Source organism: Nuphar pumila, chromosome 2 (genome assembly GCF_984573655.1).
Source record: "Nuphar pumila chromosome 2, dmNupPumi1.hap1.1, whole genome shotgun sequence".
In the NCBI taxonomy this organism is placed as follows: domain Eukaryota; kingdom Viridiplantae; phylum Streptophyta; class Magnoliopsida; order Nymphaeales; family Nymphaeaceae; genus Nuphar; species Nuphar pumila.
The window spans coordinates 21,741,280-21,757,356 of NC_143250.1; the positions used below are offsets into that span (position 1 = coordinate 21,741,280).

At 37.7% G+C, this 16,077-nt stretch overlaps 1 protein-coding gene across 1 annotated transcript; it reads left to right on the plus strand.

The window, feature by feature from the left end:
* The first annotated feature begins 5,974 nt into the window (after positions 1-5,974).
* LOC149845000 (uncharacterized) lies at positions 5,975-6,921 on the plus strand. The gene has a single exon (XM_089997420.1). The coding sequence runs from the start codon at positions 6,024-6,026 to the stop codon at positions 6,801-6,803; it is 780 nt and encodes a 259-aa protein (XP_089853546.1). The 5' UTR covers positions 5,975-6,023; the 3' UTR covers positions 6,804-6,921.
* Positions 6,922-16,077: the final 9,156 nt, after the last annotated feature.

Consider the following 16,077-nt stretch of genomic DNA (forward strand, 5'->3'; position numbering starts at 1 on the left):
TAGGGATGGCAGTGGACATGGGGAAAGCGGGGCCCCACCTTGCCCCGTTTGGACCGGGGATGGAGGGCATGAAACGGGGATGAGGTGGGGATGAAGGTTAAAATTCATCCCCGTGCGGGGATGGAGGCGGGGATGGACTGACACTTTCCCCCGCCCTTCCCTGTCCCGAATCCTGATAGCACACCCGTTAACCCTGCTAAACCCTAACGCAAGCCCCCTTTCCCTATTTTTGTTCACCTTCCTTCTCACGCAACTCGATTTTTCTTCCTTCTACCTCGCCGCCTCCGATCGGAGGAGCGGTTCGAGAGAAGAACCACGGCAAGGTCGATTGTGATCACACCGGCACTACAACCCATCCCGTTGAGATTAAAGGTCTTGATGTTTCCCCTGAGCTTGTACTTGTTGATGATCATGGCAGAGAGCGAAGGCATTGGATTGAAGAGGCCAGAACGTTCGAGGATCTTGCCCTGGAAGTTGAGGGCTGGGTCCTCGAAGTTACCGGAGAGGCGGGAGTGCTCCATGAATAGGGAGAAGGAGACCTTGAGGTTGGGCGTCTTCGGGGTGCCAGATTGAACTGGAGGTGCTGCCCCAGTTGTCGGGCATCTTCGGGGTTCATTTGGGCGACCTCCAAGACGATGACCACCATGAGCGGGATGGGGCAGGGATGTGGCGATGGTGATGGTGAGGAGGGGGACGGGACGGGGATGAGGTGGAGATGGGGACGGGGATGAGGATTAATATTTTGAGACGGGGCGGGGTGGAGGTCCAAAGTCTCCCCCACCACAGGAATGGACCGGGGATGAAGGTTAATTTTTTGAGAAGGGGCAGGGGTGGAGACCTTGTCCCCCGCCCCGCCCCAGTCCATTGCCATCCCTATCCACAGTAGTATCTTTTATCACTCTTTTGAATAGAGATTTGTCTTCATTCAAATATATATAGTTACATTTTACTGTCGTACAAGCCAAATTTACCATTCATCTTTATTCTGAAATCACGGTGAGGGTTGAGCTTCATTTCTGATTTTGAAAATGTATGATCATACCAGGCTTCTCATGTAACGACTCCTTTGCTGTAGTCTTTATCTTTTCAGATCTCATTGGCAGCTGCACCTTCGTACTTAGAATGTTCCTGATCTTTATCTCTAACATGCAACCATGGGCCCCACAACCGACATGCTTTGTACTCAAGATGGAGGGTGATTGAATCATTAAAGATTTGATATTTTCTAACTCTGTAACTCCCTAGAGACTAAAAATAAAAAGAATATGTGTAAACGTGATACCCACACCAACCAGAAGGAAAAGGATTGAACAGAGTAACTCCCGAGCATTTTGGTTATCTCAGATGTGTCTATTTCAACAAAAACGAGTGACTCGTTATTTTGACACGAATCATTTCTTCGGGCAAAAAAAGGATTATTTAAACAATTACTCAAAATCTCACTGTATACGTCATTCGGGGCTTTGTTCGCTGCCACGTGCAATTCTTTTCTCTTGCTTGGCATAAAAAGAGTAGCGGCGAAAAATGCACAAATATTTATGCAATTATATTGCACCTGATCGAAACGTAACGGGTATTTGAAGATGAGAAAAGTAGTAATGAACTCACCCTGTAAAAATGTGTCAGAAACCATAACTTTTAAGTTTTTCATGTTTGACAACTGTTGTTGGAAAAGCTCGTACGGCGAGCAGTTGTCCGTTAGTCTATGACACGGGTTCGACTCGCTGTCCTAGATACATGAAAAGCCGATATAAAATTTTAGTATTTTTTTTTTTATATGTGAACACCCGTATCTTATTTTGTCCATAACAGAGGCCAATGGTAACATAGGTTAAACAGATGGAAGTTTGTTTGTTTTTATTAACAGTGCAAAAATTTATGTGACTATTTTTTTTTTAAATTAGGTCGGCTTTTTGAAATGCATATCCGCTGCTGATTGCGCAAAGATCAGCGAAAAAACGTCATTTTTTCCGTAAAAACAGATTTAGCGGCAGTCTTGACCATTGTTAAATCTGTTTTTTTTTTTTTTTGCCCAGATGCTCCAGATTTAAGAAAATCAGATGCAACAGGCGTGTCCGACCCTTGCTCGATAAAGGGCATCCACTGTTACAGGCTTCTCTCTTTCTTTTTCTATACATATATAGAGAGAGAGTAACTGGTAGCCGCCTACCAAGCTCAGGCTGTTTAAGAGTTTTCTCTATTTTTTTTTTTTAAGTCGGACCATACATATGTGCTCTACATGCTTGATTTTATAGGACTCTTGGATTGTTTGATTATGATACATAGGTAGTTTTTTACAAGATTTAAAAATCAATGGTTTATACTTTTTATAAATATTTAATGTTTACAAAATTATATTTTTATCAAAAAACAAGATCCAAGTGTAATTTTTTAGCAAATCTCAACCATTCCCAACACATCTGCAGGATCATATTTGCCAAAAACGCCTTTTTGCTAGTGGTAGGCTGAAAAAGTTGTAAAACGGATACCACTTTTCTTATATATATATACTACTTTTCTTGCCTATTGGGCTTTTGAAATGAAGGGTTTTATACATTGTTTTAAAAATGTGACTATACAGATGTGATCTATAGGAAATGACTCTTGGATCATCTGATTCTGTTGAGACGCATGTAGATTTTTATAAGATTTAAAAAATCAATGATTTACATTTTTCGTAAATATTTAATGCTTAAAAAAATTATGTTTTTTTTGTGAAAAAAACATGATCCAAGTGCCATTTCCTAAAAAAGTGGTAGGCAGTTATATGAAAAATTTATGAAAATATGCTTGACTTTTGACCTATTTACAAAAACATGCCTAACTTTTAAGAATTTATGAAATGCCCGCTTAAGTTAAGAAACTAACTCTCAAAGACACTACTGTTTCCTAGCTCAGCTGGTTTTACCATGGTAAAATTACTCCTTTGCCTTCTTATCTCTCCTTTAATCATCTTCTCCTATACTTGGGTCAAACAAAATCTCTCTCTCTCTCACTCTCTCAGCAATGCCTTCTCGCCGAAGCTAGATCGTGCGCTCAATCAACAGCAATCACTTGAAAATTGGAGGAACCACACCCGAGTGTTGTCGAAGGCACAGATCAGGGACGAAGGGGCTGGGGCTGAACTAGGGATGTGAAACAAAGTGCTCACCCAGATGTAGTTAAGCAATGGGAGGAGACAAAGAATAAAAAAAAGGAGATGTAGATGATGATGTTTGATGAGTGATGGATGATGATATTGACGATGATATATATATATATATATATATATATATATATATATATATATATATATATATATATATATATATATATATATATATATATATTGGTAAATATTGGCTACTAATGAAGGTAAGCACTCATTTCTTAAAAACTTTCATTTTATTTTTGTAGATCAAAGGTTACTGATGAGATTTACATGGTTTGTTTAGTAGGAAACTTGTTTTGAATCATGTGATAACAAGAAGTAATTAGACTTTTAAAGGGGCTAAAAAATCAATGGTCTAAAAATATTATAACTCAAAAAATCATGTTTGAAAAGCACGATTCAAGGCTTAATCCTTAGCAAACAAACTATGTTGAACGCATCCATGTAGCTAGATTAAGACGATACAACTTGCACCTATGATTTCTGGCTCATTAGCTCCTTACTTTCACTTTCCTTTCTTGAGAGATAAACTGCCTCCCCCTCCCCCCTTCTTCTCTTTCCTTTCCAATCGACATTCTCTTTCCTTTCCAACCAAACAGTCTCTCTCTCTCTCTCTCTCTCCACCCTACCGTGCAAAACACAAACACTAACTAGAAAGCCTGGCTAAGTGTCATAGTCAATCACATTAACATTTTATGTGGGGCCTGCAATCTGTAACTTTAACTGTAGGCCCCCATGCAATACTGTGTCCTGTGATTGGCTATGACACTTAACCGCTCCTTTGATCTTAATTCATATTATGTGCAATATGATTACATAAATATTTATGCATCCCTCTATCTTAAGGACAGAGCATGTCAGTTGTGAGCCCAAGGCATGATGGAAAGCAATCAGGTGTTTAATGCACAAATTCTGTGCCATGTGATTGCACCCCATCTGGACTCCCACTCTTCGTCTACAATTTAAAAACCTTTTTTTCCGGTTATTAAACCGGTAATTAATACGAGAAACACTTATTCAATCACTTTTGCTTTCTTTCACTTCTGGTAGTAGTATCCAACTTTGAACTCATTTTCATTCATAACCAAATATTTGACCTTCATAATCCGTTAAATTGCCGTCTTTTAGTCTGTTTTTAATTATCGTTTTTAGGCAACCCATATTTGACCTTTGACTAAAAGGACAGGAGAATATGGTAATTGAGGTCGAAAGCAGCACCCCGCGTCGCTTCCGTGTTGAAAAGACACGCGTTGACGGTTGATTTGTGCGCAGTAGAATATACTGTGAATCGGACGGTTCTCATTTCCCAAAGATGCCCTCTTTTTACCTTTCTCTAGAAGAAAGTCAACAACCGGCTGTCACCAGTCGCTACCACCACCAAAAAGATCGAGCTCTGCGTTAGGCCACCGCCACGTGGCTGTTTTAGCTGACAGTCTCACGCGTAGACCAGCGGTTCTCGATTCTTCGTAAAAGCACATTTTCCTTAATATAATTACCGAAGTTCTTCGTAAAAGCACATTTTCCGTAACATAATTACCCAAAGGCCACTGCCTCCCCTGCCCGAGCACTCCAATTAGGCGTGTCAACGGGTCGCACCCACGCTAAAATGGGTAGGTCCAAGCCTTAATCCAACTAAGTGATGCGGATTTCGGATCTTAATTTGGGTCTAAACGGATTTTTTATATGCCATACCCGGATCCAATAAGAATTACATAAACCAGACCCGGTCCATACTCGGTAAAATAATAAAAAAAAATTTTAACATTGAAATATTACATATCTTAATAGGAACTCGAGTTGGACCCGGGTTTGGTATAAAATTTCATAAACCGTACCCTACCCATTTAATAATGGGACTTCATGGGTCCAACCCAGATAGTTAATTGGACCCTTTCTTTATAACCAAACCTTGACCTCATCCAGGATTTTGCTTAAAGGGGGCAAAAAAATATATAATAAAATAAAATATAAAACTAAACTATATTCAAGATTTTGCTTAAAGGGGGGCAAAAAAATTTATAATAAAATAAAATACAAAACTAAAATATAAAGTAGGGCAATATAAATTTTTATAATAAAATAATAAAAAAATTCAAAACTTTCTTAAAGGAGGGCAATTTTTTTTTATAAAATATAAAACTAAAATATATCCAAGATTTTGCTTAAAGAAGAGCAAAAAAAAATTATAATAAAATAAAATATAAATGTGTGCAATATAATTTTTATAATATAATGAAATTTTTTAAAACTTTAGGTTGGGATTGGGTCACACCCGATCAGTTGACACAGCTAACTCCAATAGTCCAATTGTTGTTAGAAACTTGGAGGTTGGGGTCGTGCATCACTCTAGTTCACCCTGAACCAATGTCACAAAATGTTGTTCTCAGGAAAATCTCCTGATATTTTAAGATTTTTTTATTTTTCTCAGAAAAATATAATGAAAAAATTGGTGTATATATATATATAAATTAAGTATAAACAATACAAAAAATATACCATAAAGTTCTTATCTTACAATATCATCATCAAACATGATACCTTAAAATTTTCACATTTTTTCAATATTTTTATCGAAATTGAAATACCATGATAAAATTGAGATATTTGTGTTAAGACTTTTGTTTAGAGTCCTAAACCTCATGTGTTAAGACTTAGTGGAGGGCGGCTTAGCCACTTGGAAGGCAAAGAAAAAACTGTAATGGCATGAATGTAATATACGGAAAGAACAAGGGGTAGTGTACAAATAAACATGGGTGCCGTCCTAAACGGGAAAAAATCGTCTTGGATATCCGTATATTTAAGTACAAGGGGACTTGTGCTGAATTCCTGGACACACCAGATCCTTCACTCTTCCCAATTTTACAACCTTTCCATGGCGTCCCGGTTCCCTCTGGAATTGGAGCTCACCATCTCCTGTGCCAAGGACCTCAAGAATGTCAATTGGCGCTATGGGGACCTCAAGCCCTATGTGGTGGCTTGGGTCGACCCGGAGTCCAAGTCCACCACCAGGGTCGATGACCACAGTGACACGTGCCCTGTCTGGAACGAGAAGCTGATTATCCCGATCCGTGGCTGCCCAATCGAGGACGCCGTCCTCTCGATCGACGTCGTGCATGCCAACGCCTCTGGCGAGACCAAGCCGCTCATCGGCTCGGCTCGGCTCCCACTCCTGGAAGTCGTGGATGAGGTCGGCTTCGGCGAGCTGTACGAGACGACACTCAAGCTGAAGCGTCCGTCGGGTCGGCCGCAGGGGAAGGTCGATCTCGTGGCTGCAGTCTGTGAGGTCCGGTACCCGGCTCCGGACCCGTATGCGAAGCCATATGGCCAAACCACTAGGGATTACCAACCGGCTACAGCCTACCCATATGGGGCACAGCCCGGTCCATATGCTGTGCCAGTATATGGATCCGCCCCGCCACCGCAGTATTACAGCGGGCCGGATTTGGGTTACCGGAGCGCACCGGCGGCATCGGAGCCGGCTAAGGGCAGCAAGTTTGGTGTGGGGACTGGGTTGGCTGTAGGGGCTGTGGCTGGGGTGATGGGTGGGCTGGTATTGGCTGAGGGGGCTGACTATGTGGAGGATAAGATTGCAGAAAAGGTTGAAGATGACTTGGCTTACGGTGGCGATGGTGATTATGATGATGATTTTTAGTTGATTAAGGTGCAATAAGCGAGAGGAAAGTAAAGATCATGTTTTTTGTTGCCTTGGTTTCCTCCACTACTTCTTGTTAATCTATGTTTAAAACATATATGCATGAGGATTGTGTGCACATTTTTCTTTGTGATGCTGTCCTTTGTAACGAATATTTTATGGTGATATCTTCTTAAAATGTTATAATCCAAAAAATATCGAGATATGTTCCTAATATTTCGCTTATTTTGGGACTATATATAATGATGGAGATGATGGTATCGGTGCATTTTGGTCCAAGTGTGGTGACATGAAAATATACGCGACGGATCCATTGTGGTTCATGAAACCAATGGTGAGGATTTAACCAAAATCCACATAAAAATGACAATGCTATTATATATATATATATATATATATATATATATATATATATATATATATATATATATATATATATATATATATATATATATATATTCAAGTTCTCTGGAGATGGATCGGATCCAGGTCACTTGATGAATGAGAAATCCAATGTCACAGGGCACACCATTTTTTGCCGTGTCTCTCTCTAGCGAGACGATCAGAAGTGCGCAGATACGTTGATACATACACCGACACTTATGGCCATTATTTTATTATTTTTAATGGTTTTTTGAATACCTTGAATATTATTTCAATCAAAAATAGTTTTATTGATTAAAATTTAGTTGAAAATTAGTGTTGGGATCCTCGCCTCCCATTTTCAAAAGGGTTTCGAGCTTGTGAGTCGAACCCTCGTATCCATGTATCTTTCATGACAGAAAAAATCAGACTTCAGTACAAACATGAAATTGGAGGGGGTTTGGCCACATGGGGAAATTGTGGGATGCTTTGCCTAGATGCCATTTGCACCAAAGCATTATTCCTGCTAGCTGCAACTTGCTCCTATTGCTTTGTCAAAGTGGGGCTTTTGAATATGTTCTTTCTATCTTTTTCTTCTTTGGTTGATACCACAGGTTCACCTTCACAGACTGCCAGTCCAGCAAAAGTATTGCATGGACAAGGAAAGATGACAACGGGTCGGACCCATTAAATATGTGTCCCCGACTTCTTGTTGGTGCGTGTGGTCATGTGTTGCACGTTATGTTTATCCATGAGTAAGCCTGCTCATGGATAAGCAAAGTCAGTTTTACAAAGCATTTTAAAATTCATATTTTATCTTTATCAAAATTCTCGGACTCACCGTGATTCTCTCAACTGACTGTTGAGCCGAGAGAGAGAGAGAAACTGAAGGTTATAAATACAAGGGACTCAGCCCCTAAAATATATACACAAAAAAATCTAACTCTGTAAAGAGAGAGGCCTTCAAAGCAAACCTCAAAGTCGATATTCAATTCTCCTCTTCCCCTTTTCTTCTTTCTTCTATAACTCGAGAACTTCAAACTTCTGCTTCTTCTGGAGTTGCTTCCGCTGCCCCAGATCCAACAGTGGTATCAGAGTCGTGGTTTGAAGATGCTCCACAAACTGTGTTGCCTTCAACCTGCAAAAAAAGGAAAAGCATTAAACATGTGAGTTTGCTCCTCTACATTTTTTTTCTATCTCTAAAAACCCAAAAGGGCAAACAGAGGCTCAGTTTCTTCACGAAAGAAGAGTTTCTTCTCCCTGACTGTCTCTGAAAACTCAAAAGGACAAACAGAGGCTCAACTTCTTCACAAAAGAAGCATTTTTTCTCCCTATCTGTCTCTGAAAACCCAAAAGGGCAAATAGAGGCTTGACTTCTTCACGAAAGAGGCGATCTTTTTCTTATTCGTCTCTGCAAACCAAAAGAAAAAGAAAAGAAAAGAGAAAAATAGAAAGACAGACCAAGAAAGAAAAAAAACAGACAATGTTTTTTTTTTGTCGATGGATAAAATCGGTTGACTGCCATTTTTTTCGGCAGCACCGAACAAGCAAGGACAGAAGACCTCCGGTGTTTTTCTGGTGCTCCCTATCCAGAAAAAAATCACCAGGACACATAATCTTAAAATAGAAAGTCAGAAAATGGCAAAACCCTAAGTTACCGGGAAAACCGATTTTGGGCCACTGTTTGGCCTCGGGTTTGCGCGCAGGGGAACTCTGCGTCAAGAGAAGCAAACTCAAACACTGGGTTGAGCCATCGTCGTCGAAGAACGACTGGGAATTTTTTTTATCATTTTGTCTTCCCTGGAAGCTTCGACGAAGAAAAGGCCTCGGTCCTGTGCGTAGAGGAAGCCTGCGTTGAGAGGAGCAAACCCAACCAAAAGCTTGGGTCATCGCCGCTGGTGAATGGCCAAAAAATCAATTTACGGTCATTTCTGGAAGCTCCACCAGTGGAACGACTGCAAATTTGCACACAGAGGGAGCTTGCAATGAGAGGAGAAAACCCAACCAGAGAGTTGGATCATTGCTGCCGGAGAACGATCGGAAAACACCAAGATCGCCTCCGACCGCTCTGGAGCTTCGTCGAAGAGGAGAGAGAAAAACCCAAAAAAATAATACGTTGTTTCGAAAGGGTTAGGGAATATATAACCTGAGGGGTAAAAAGACCTCGCTGCCCCTGAAATTTTTGCATATTTCAAAAATAGGGTTAAACGAGTTTTATTTTTAACCCACATACCTTTTTAAACAATTTTGCAAAAATAGGTTTGCGACTTTAAAATGTCTGAAAATTTGTCAGAAATAATAGTATTTCTTTTTCGATACTTGAAACTATTTTAATTTTTAAATAACTTTGTTCCTTTTAATTTAAAACACTTGACTTTTATGAAATTCCATTTAAGACTCAAAAATAGGTCTATTTACAATTAGAGGCTTGTTCTCAGTATAGACTGACATAATCTTCTTTTTTTGTCTATTTGTCTCTTTGTGCTGACTTATCATAAATAAATAAATAAATAAAATATATAAAATAAATTTATTTTAGTATAAAACGGCTAACCGTGTATGTGCCTCCGAACTAGCAAAAACCAACAAGCTAAATGGGACCAACTTTCCTGTTTGGAAAAGGTGGATCCCCTTGGCTTTAGTCCTGGAAGGACTGAAATATGTCCTTAGTATGTCTATAGATAAACCGAATGATGAAGCAACTCAAAATGATATAACTAAATTTAGAAATTTTCAAAAAGATGACCTGATGGCAAGAACAATCATGCTCACCTAAATGGACGATGATTTGTTTAGGGTCTTTGAAGACTATAAGACAGCCAAGAAAATGATGGAGGCAATAACCATAAAATATGACACCACATCTGAAGTCCACATCCAGTTACTACTCGAACATTACAAGTCATATAGAATGAAAAAGAGTGACAGTGTAGTAGACCATCCAAACAGGATGTTGGTCATGGCTAAAGACCTAGCCATTGCTGAAAATGTAATTCCAGATATAATGCAGGTGTCCACCATACTAAATAGCCTCCCACATTCGTAAAAAATGGTGACAACTACATTAAGATTAAATTAAAAGAATTTAAACTTAATTGTGCTGCCCTTTCAGTTGGCCATAGAACAAAAACACATGGCTAAAGAAAAGAAGTCTGAATTGATGGTGGTTTAAGACACACTGTCTCATAGCTGAGTATCCTTTAAGCATAATAACTTTAAGAAGAAAGGTAATGGCAAGTTCCATAAAGGGCAAAATGCAGGTTTCAAACCTTAAAGCAATAAAGGCTCGCAGGTCAAGTGTTTCAAGTGTGGCAAGATGGGGCACATACAGAAGAACCGCAGGACAAAGTTTTCCAACAATAAGAGCAATTGGAATAGTGGAAGATACAATAACAACTCAAACAAGAAGAATGATGGAAAGAAAGTCATTTGTGTAGTATCTGAATGTCACTTTGCGAATGAAGAGATCTCAGGATGGTGGGTGGACTTTGGAGCTACTCACCACATAGCCAAGTCCACTGATGGATCTGTGGATCTCAAAGAGTTGGGACCAAGAGAGCATAAGGTTTACATGGGCAATAACTCCTATAGTGATGTTCTGGGAGTTGGGTCTTACGGACTCAATGTGGAAGGGACTAGTGTTTTACTTAAAGATGTTCTCTATGTTCCTTCAATGAGAATGAACCTTCTGTCTATACCAACTTTGACTGAAAAAGGTTTTGAGGTCCGTTTTGTCCCTGAAAAGGTCATAATGAGAAAACATGGTAGAATCCTGTTTGAGGAAAAATTTGATAAAGAACACAGAATGTTCAAATTATCTGACAATAAAGAAAACTTTTCCTCTTATATTGATTGTGCCTTAGTTATTGATGTGAATGCATGACATAAAAGACTTGGGCATATAAGCCTAAAGAAAATAAAAAATCTGGCACAACAAGGGATAATCTATACCTTTAATGAATCTCACTTTGAAAAGTGTGAATCTTGTATTTTTTGAAAGATGACAAGAAAACCCTTTCCACCTAATCTTATTCGAGCCACTGAATTGTTAGAAATAATTCATACAAACATTTATGGATTTTTTATAGTCCAAACTCACAATGACATGTTATATTTTATAACATTTATTGATGATTTCTCAAGATATAGATATTTGTATCTCATCAGAAATAAATCAAAAGTACTTGAAAAATTCAAAGAATACAAGAATGAAGTTGAAAGATAACTTGGTAGATACATTAAAATTATAAGATCTGATAGAGGTGGTGAATACACCTCAAATGAATTTTGTAATTATTGCAAAGATCTTGGCATTAATAGGCAAAGAATCATGCCAAGAACACCGCAACAAAATGGTGTTGCTGAGAGGTGTAACAGAACCCTCTTGAACATGGTTAGATTCATGTTGGCAGGTGCACAACTGCCCAAATTTTTTTCAGGTGAAGCTGTAAATACAACTATGTATACTTTAAATAGATTTTCCTGTAAGGTTGTCCCAACAACTCTATATGAAAGATGGACTGATATGAAACCAAATTTAAATCATCTTAGGAGATGGGGATCTGTAGCTCATGTAAAAATCATTCAACTATGGATAAATTAGATAACAAATCAGCAAGATGTATCTTTATTGGTTATCCAAAAGGATCAAAAGGCTACAGATTGTATCACCAAAGACTGAGACTGATTGACGGTAGCGATGTTGAGTTTCTGAAAAATCTCAACAATGAATCCAATGATCCAATTGAGGATCCATTTAATTTTCTAGATGATCCTAATGATTAGGATGAACAATTAGGTAATGAACCAACTGTGGAACAGTTAAGCAATGAACCAACTGATTTTGAGCCCTTTACCTCTCAAGGACTAAGTGGTCATAAAAGGTTTAAAGCTCCTTCATCCTACTTGGATGACTACTATGTGTATTTGTGTGAGGAACTCTGCTACTCTGTACACCTTGATGAGATGACTAATAATCTCTCATATGTTGATGCAATTAATTCAAAAGAGACATCAGAATGAAAAAAAAACTATAGATGAAGAAATTGAATCCATCGAAAAGAACCAAGTATGAGATTTAACTGATCTTTTTGAAGGAAGGAAAACGGTTGGTTGTAAATGGGTTCTTAAAAAAAAAATAAAGTTGATGGATCTATAAACAAATTTAAAGCAAGACTGGTTGCGAAAGGTTTTTTCCAAAAGGAAGGGACTGATTATACGAAAACTTATTCGTCAGTTGCTAAATTTACGTCGATCATGATAATATTATTCATAGTTACTCATTATGATATGTATATATGGCAGATGGATGTAAAGACTGCCTTCCTAAATGGTGACTTAAAAGAAGTTATATATATGACTCAGTCAGAAGGTTATGTGATAAATAATGATAAAGTGTACAAGTTTAAAAAATTCTTGTACGAGTTAAAGCAATCACCAAGATAATGGTATTTAGTTTTTCATAAGGCCATAACAAAGATCGGATACAAACCAAATCAATTAGATCATTGTGTATATGTGTGAAAAAATGAGAGTCTATTATGTATCCTATCATTATATGTTGATGATATTCTTTTGACTGGTAATGATAATGAAAAGATAGTCAACACAAAAAATGGTTATACACAAACTTTGAAATGAAAGATATGGGTAAAGCTTCATATATCTTGGGAATTAAAATCACCAAAAATAGAGATTCAATGACTCTTTGTCTAAGTCAAGAAAGGTACATTGACTATATTCTAAAAAGATATAGAATTCATGATTCCAAATCCATTGAGACTCCAGTTACAAAAGGAGTAAATTTAAGTAAAAGTGATTGCCCAGGTGAGGGCCAACAAAGTCTTAAAATTTCTTATGCTCGGGTTATTGGAAGCCTAATGTATGTGATGTTATTTACAAGACCTAGCATAAGCTTTGTTGCAGGTCTTGTTAGCAGACATCAAAGTAATCCTGGATGGCCTCACTGGCAAGTTGTTAAAAGAATATTTCGATACTTAAAAGGCTTTAAAGGCTTACAACTGAGCTTTCATGTTGACAACCTTGATTTGATTGGATACTCTGATGCTGACTTTGCAGGGTGCAAAGATGACAACAAATCTACTTCTGGCTACATCTTCATCTTTGGAGGAGGAGTTGTTGTTTGGTCCTGTAAGAAACAGGATTGTGTTGCTCAGCATACTCAAGAGGCTGAGTATATCGCGTGTAATACAACTGTGACATTTGCAGTATGGATCAACAGATTCATTAAAGACTTAAAGATAAATCTATTATGTGAATTTGTGTAGATATACTGTGATAATCAAGTTGTCATTGCTCTAATGAAAAGTGGAACTGATAGTTCCAAGAGCAAGCATATAATGGTAAAATACCACTACATACACAATATGATTGAGAATAATGAAATATTTGTGGACTACCTTCCTACATTGAATATGGTAGTTGATCCCTTAACTAAGGGCATTTCAGAAGACTTGTTTACCGAGCATGTTGCTCGCATGAGGTTGAGATACGTATGATTATGAAGAAAATCCTTAATGGAAAAATCTGCAATCGGTTCAAGGAATCCCACGCTAGTGGAAGCAAACTGAGCAATCTCATGTCCAAGTGGGAGATGTTGGTGTGTGTGGCCATGTGATGCACGTTATGCTTATCCATGAGTAGGCCTGCTCATGGATAAGCAGAGTCAGTTTTACAAAGCATTTCAAAATTCATATTTTATCTTTATCAAAATCCTCAGACTCGCCGTGATTCTCTCAATTGACTGTTGAGCCGAGAGAGGGAAACAGAAGGCTATAAATACAAGAGACTCGGCCCCTAAAACATATACACAAAGAAATCCAACTCTGTAAAGAGAGAGGCCTTTGAAGCAAACCTCAAAGTCGATATTCAATTCTCCTTTTCCCCTTTTCTTCTCTCTTCTATAACTCGAGAACTTTAAACTGTTGTTGTTGCTTCTGGAGTTGCTTTCCCTGCCTCAAATCCAACACTTCTCAGGTCCTCATCATAGTCACGGATATCGTTGATGTGTTTATGGTGATATTAAGGTTGTTTGAAAGCTCTTTGGCCTTTTGGTGCGTCACCTGCATCCCATGCAAACGCGGAAAAAATAAACTGGGATTGTTTCTTTCGCTCTTGTAATTGACCTAGGAGCGAGAGCATGATTCTACCTGTTCCAGAGGGTCCATTTGGATTCATTTTGATTCTTTATGGTCTCTTGTAATTATCTAGTTTGGATCGTAGTTTTAGGTCACTTTTTGGATCTTGTTTGACATAGGATCTATTTCATATTCATAATGAGATTAGGGTTTCCAAGGTTTCTCTTTGATTGCTATAAGTATTTATGAGAGAAGAAAACTTGATGAATAAATTATTGGTGATTTTAATTAATTTTATGCAATTTTCTGTTACTTTTTTATCTTTTCTATAGGACTTTATCCAATATATGAGCCACTTCAATTCTATTTAGTTGCATTTGGTAAGGCAAAGTTATGTCCGATTATAATTGGATGACGATATCGTTTTGAGATTTTGTTATCAAATGGGATAAATATTTAAACTGTTTTTTTTTTTTGCAAATTGATCCCTGCCTTATCAGCCATTTGCAAATTAATTCTCGCCTTATCAGGTTTCGCAGGGATATTTGTGTATGACTGCCTGCTCAAGATAGTCTATTAGCATTTTTGGTATCTATGGTGATTAAATCTTTTTATGATGGACAAGATTATATCCAGCGGATGTGTTCGATACGGCCAATTTTACATGGAATCAACAATTGGATCATGTTTTTTTATAAGAAAAAATGGTTTTTGTGGGGTCTGAAAATTTACAAAGATTTTAAGCAGTTGATTTTTTAAACCCTATAAAAACCTACTTATGTATAGGAATTGGATGATCCAAGAGTTGATCCCTATGAAATAAAGCACTTTAATCACCTCTGTACAGTCAGGATTTTAAACAAGACTAAAAAAAACACATTTTCAATGTTTTTTTTTGCAGATTTCATTTGTAGATTCCTCTCTCTCTCTCTTTCTCTCTCTCTATATATATTAGATATAGAGAGAGTAAGGGGTCGGTGCCTAATGTTTTTGTGCCTACCGTGTGTCTACCGAGCTTTAGAACGATTGTTTCTATTTTTTTCTAAAATCTGACCATACATATGTGATCAACATGCTTTATTTTGTGGGAATCAATTTTTGGATCATCCGATTCCAACACCAAGTTAGGTTTTTATAAAATTCAAAAATTAACAGTCTACAATTTTATAAAATATTCAATGCTTAAAAAGTCATCATTTTTCTCAAAAAAACATGATCCAAGTCTGATTTTCTATCAAATCTATAGTCTAGATCACATATGTAGGGTCAGATTTTTGAAAAATCGCCTGGAAACCCCTATCCAAACTCGATAGGCACACGGTAGGCACAAAAAGCATCAGGCACCTACCCATTCATATATATGTGTGTGTGTGTGTTTGCGCTAAATTGATATGGGATAAATGGCTTATTCTGCCCTTTTGGTGTTTTTTTGGCAGTTCTAACCCCATAAATGTATTGGGCACGATCGATGTACGAGGAATTCACACCTGGATGTTTTCCATGAAAATTGATATTTGGAGCCTAAAAAATTTACAAAATTTTTTTACTGTTTACAAAAATTTTAGAGTGTTGATTTGTCGAACCTTATAAAAACCCACCCATGTGTTGGAATTGAACACGTCAAGAGCTTATCCCTATCAAAAGTACATAGACACATTTATACAGTCAGAATTTAAAAATAAAATGTAAAAAACTGAAAAACCTCATTTAGAATGTATCATTTAGCACCTACCCATTACTTTATATATAGAGTAATGGGTAGTTGTGAAATTGATGCATGCTAAATGGGTTTTTCTGTCCTTTTGGTTTTTTTT

Excerpts from the sequence above, each read along its gene's own strand:
- LOC149845000 (XM_089997420.1), top strand. The coding sequence starts at position 6,024 with ATGGCGTCCCGGTTCCCTCTGGAATTGGAGCTCACCATCTCCTGTGCC.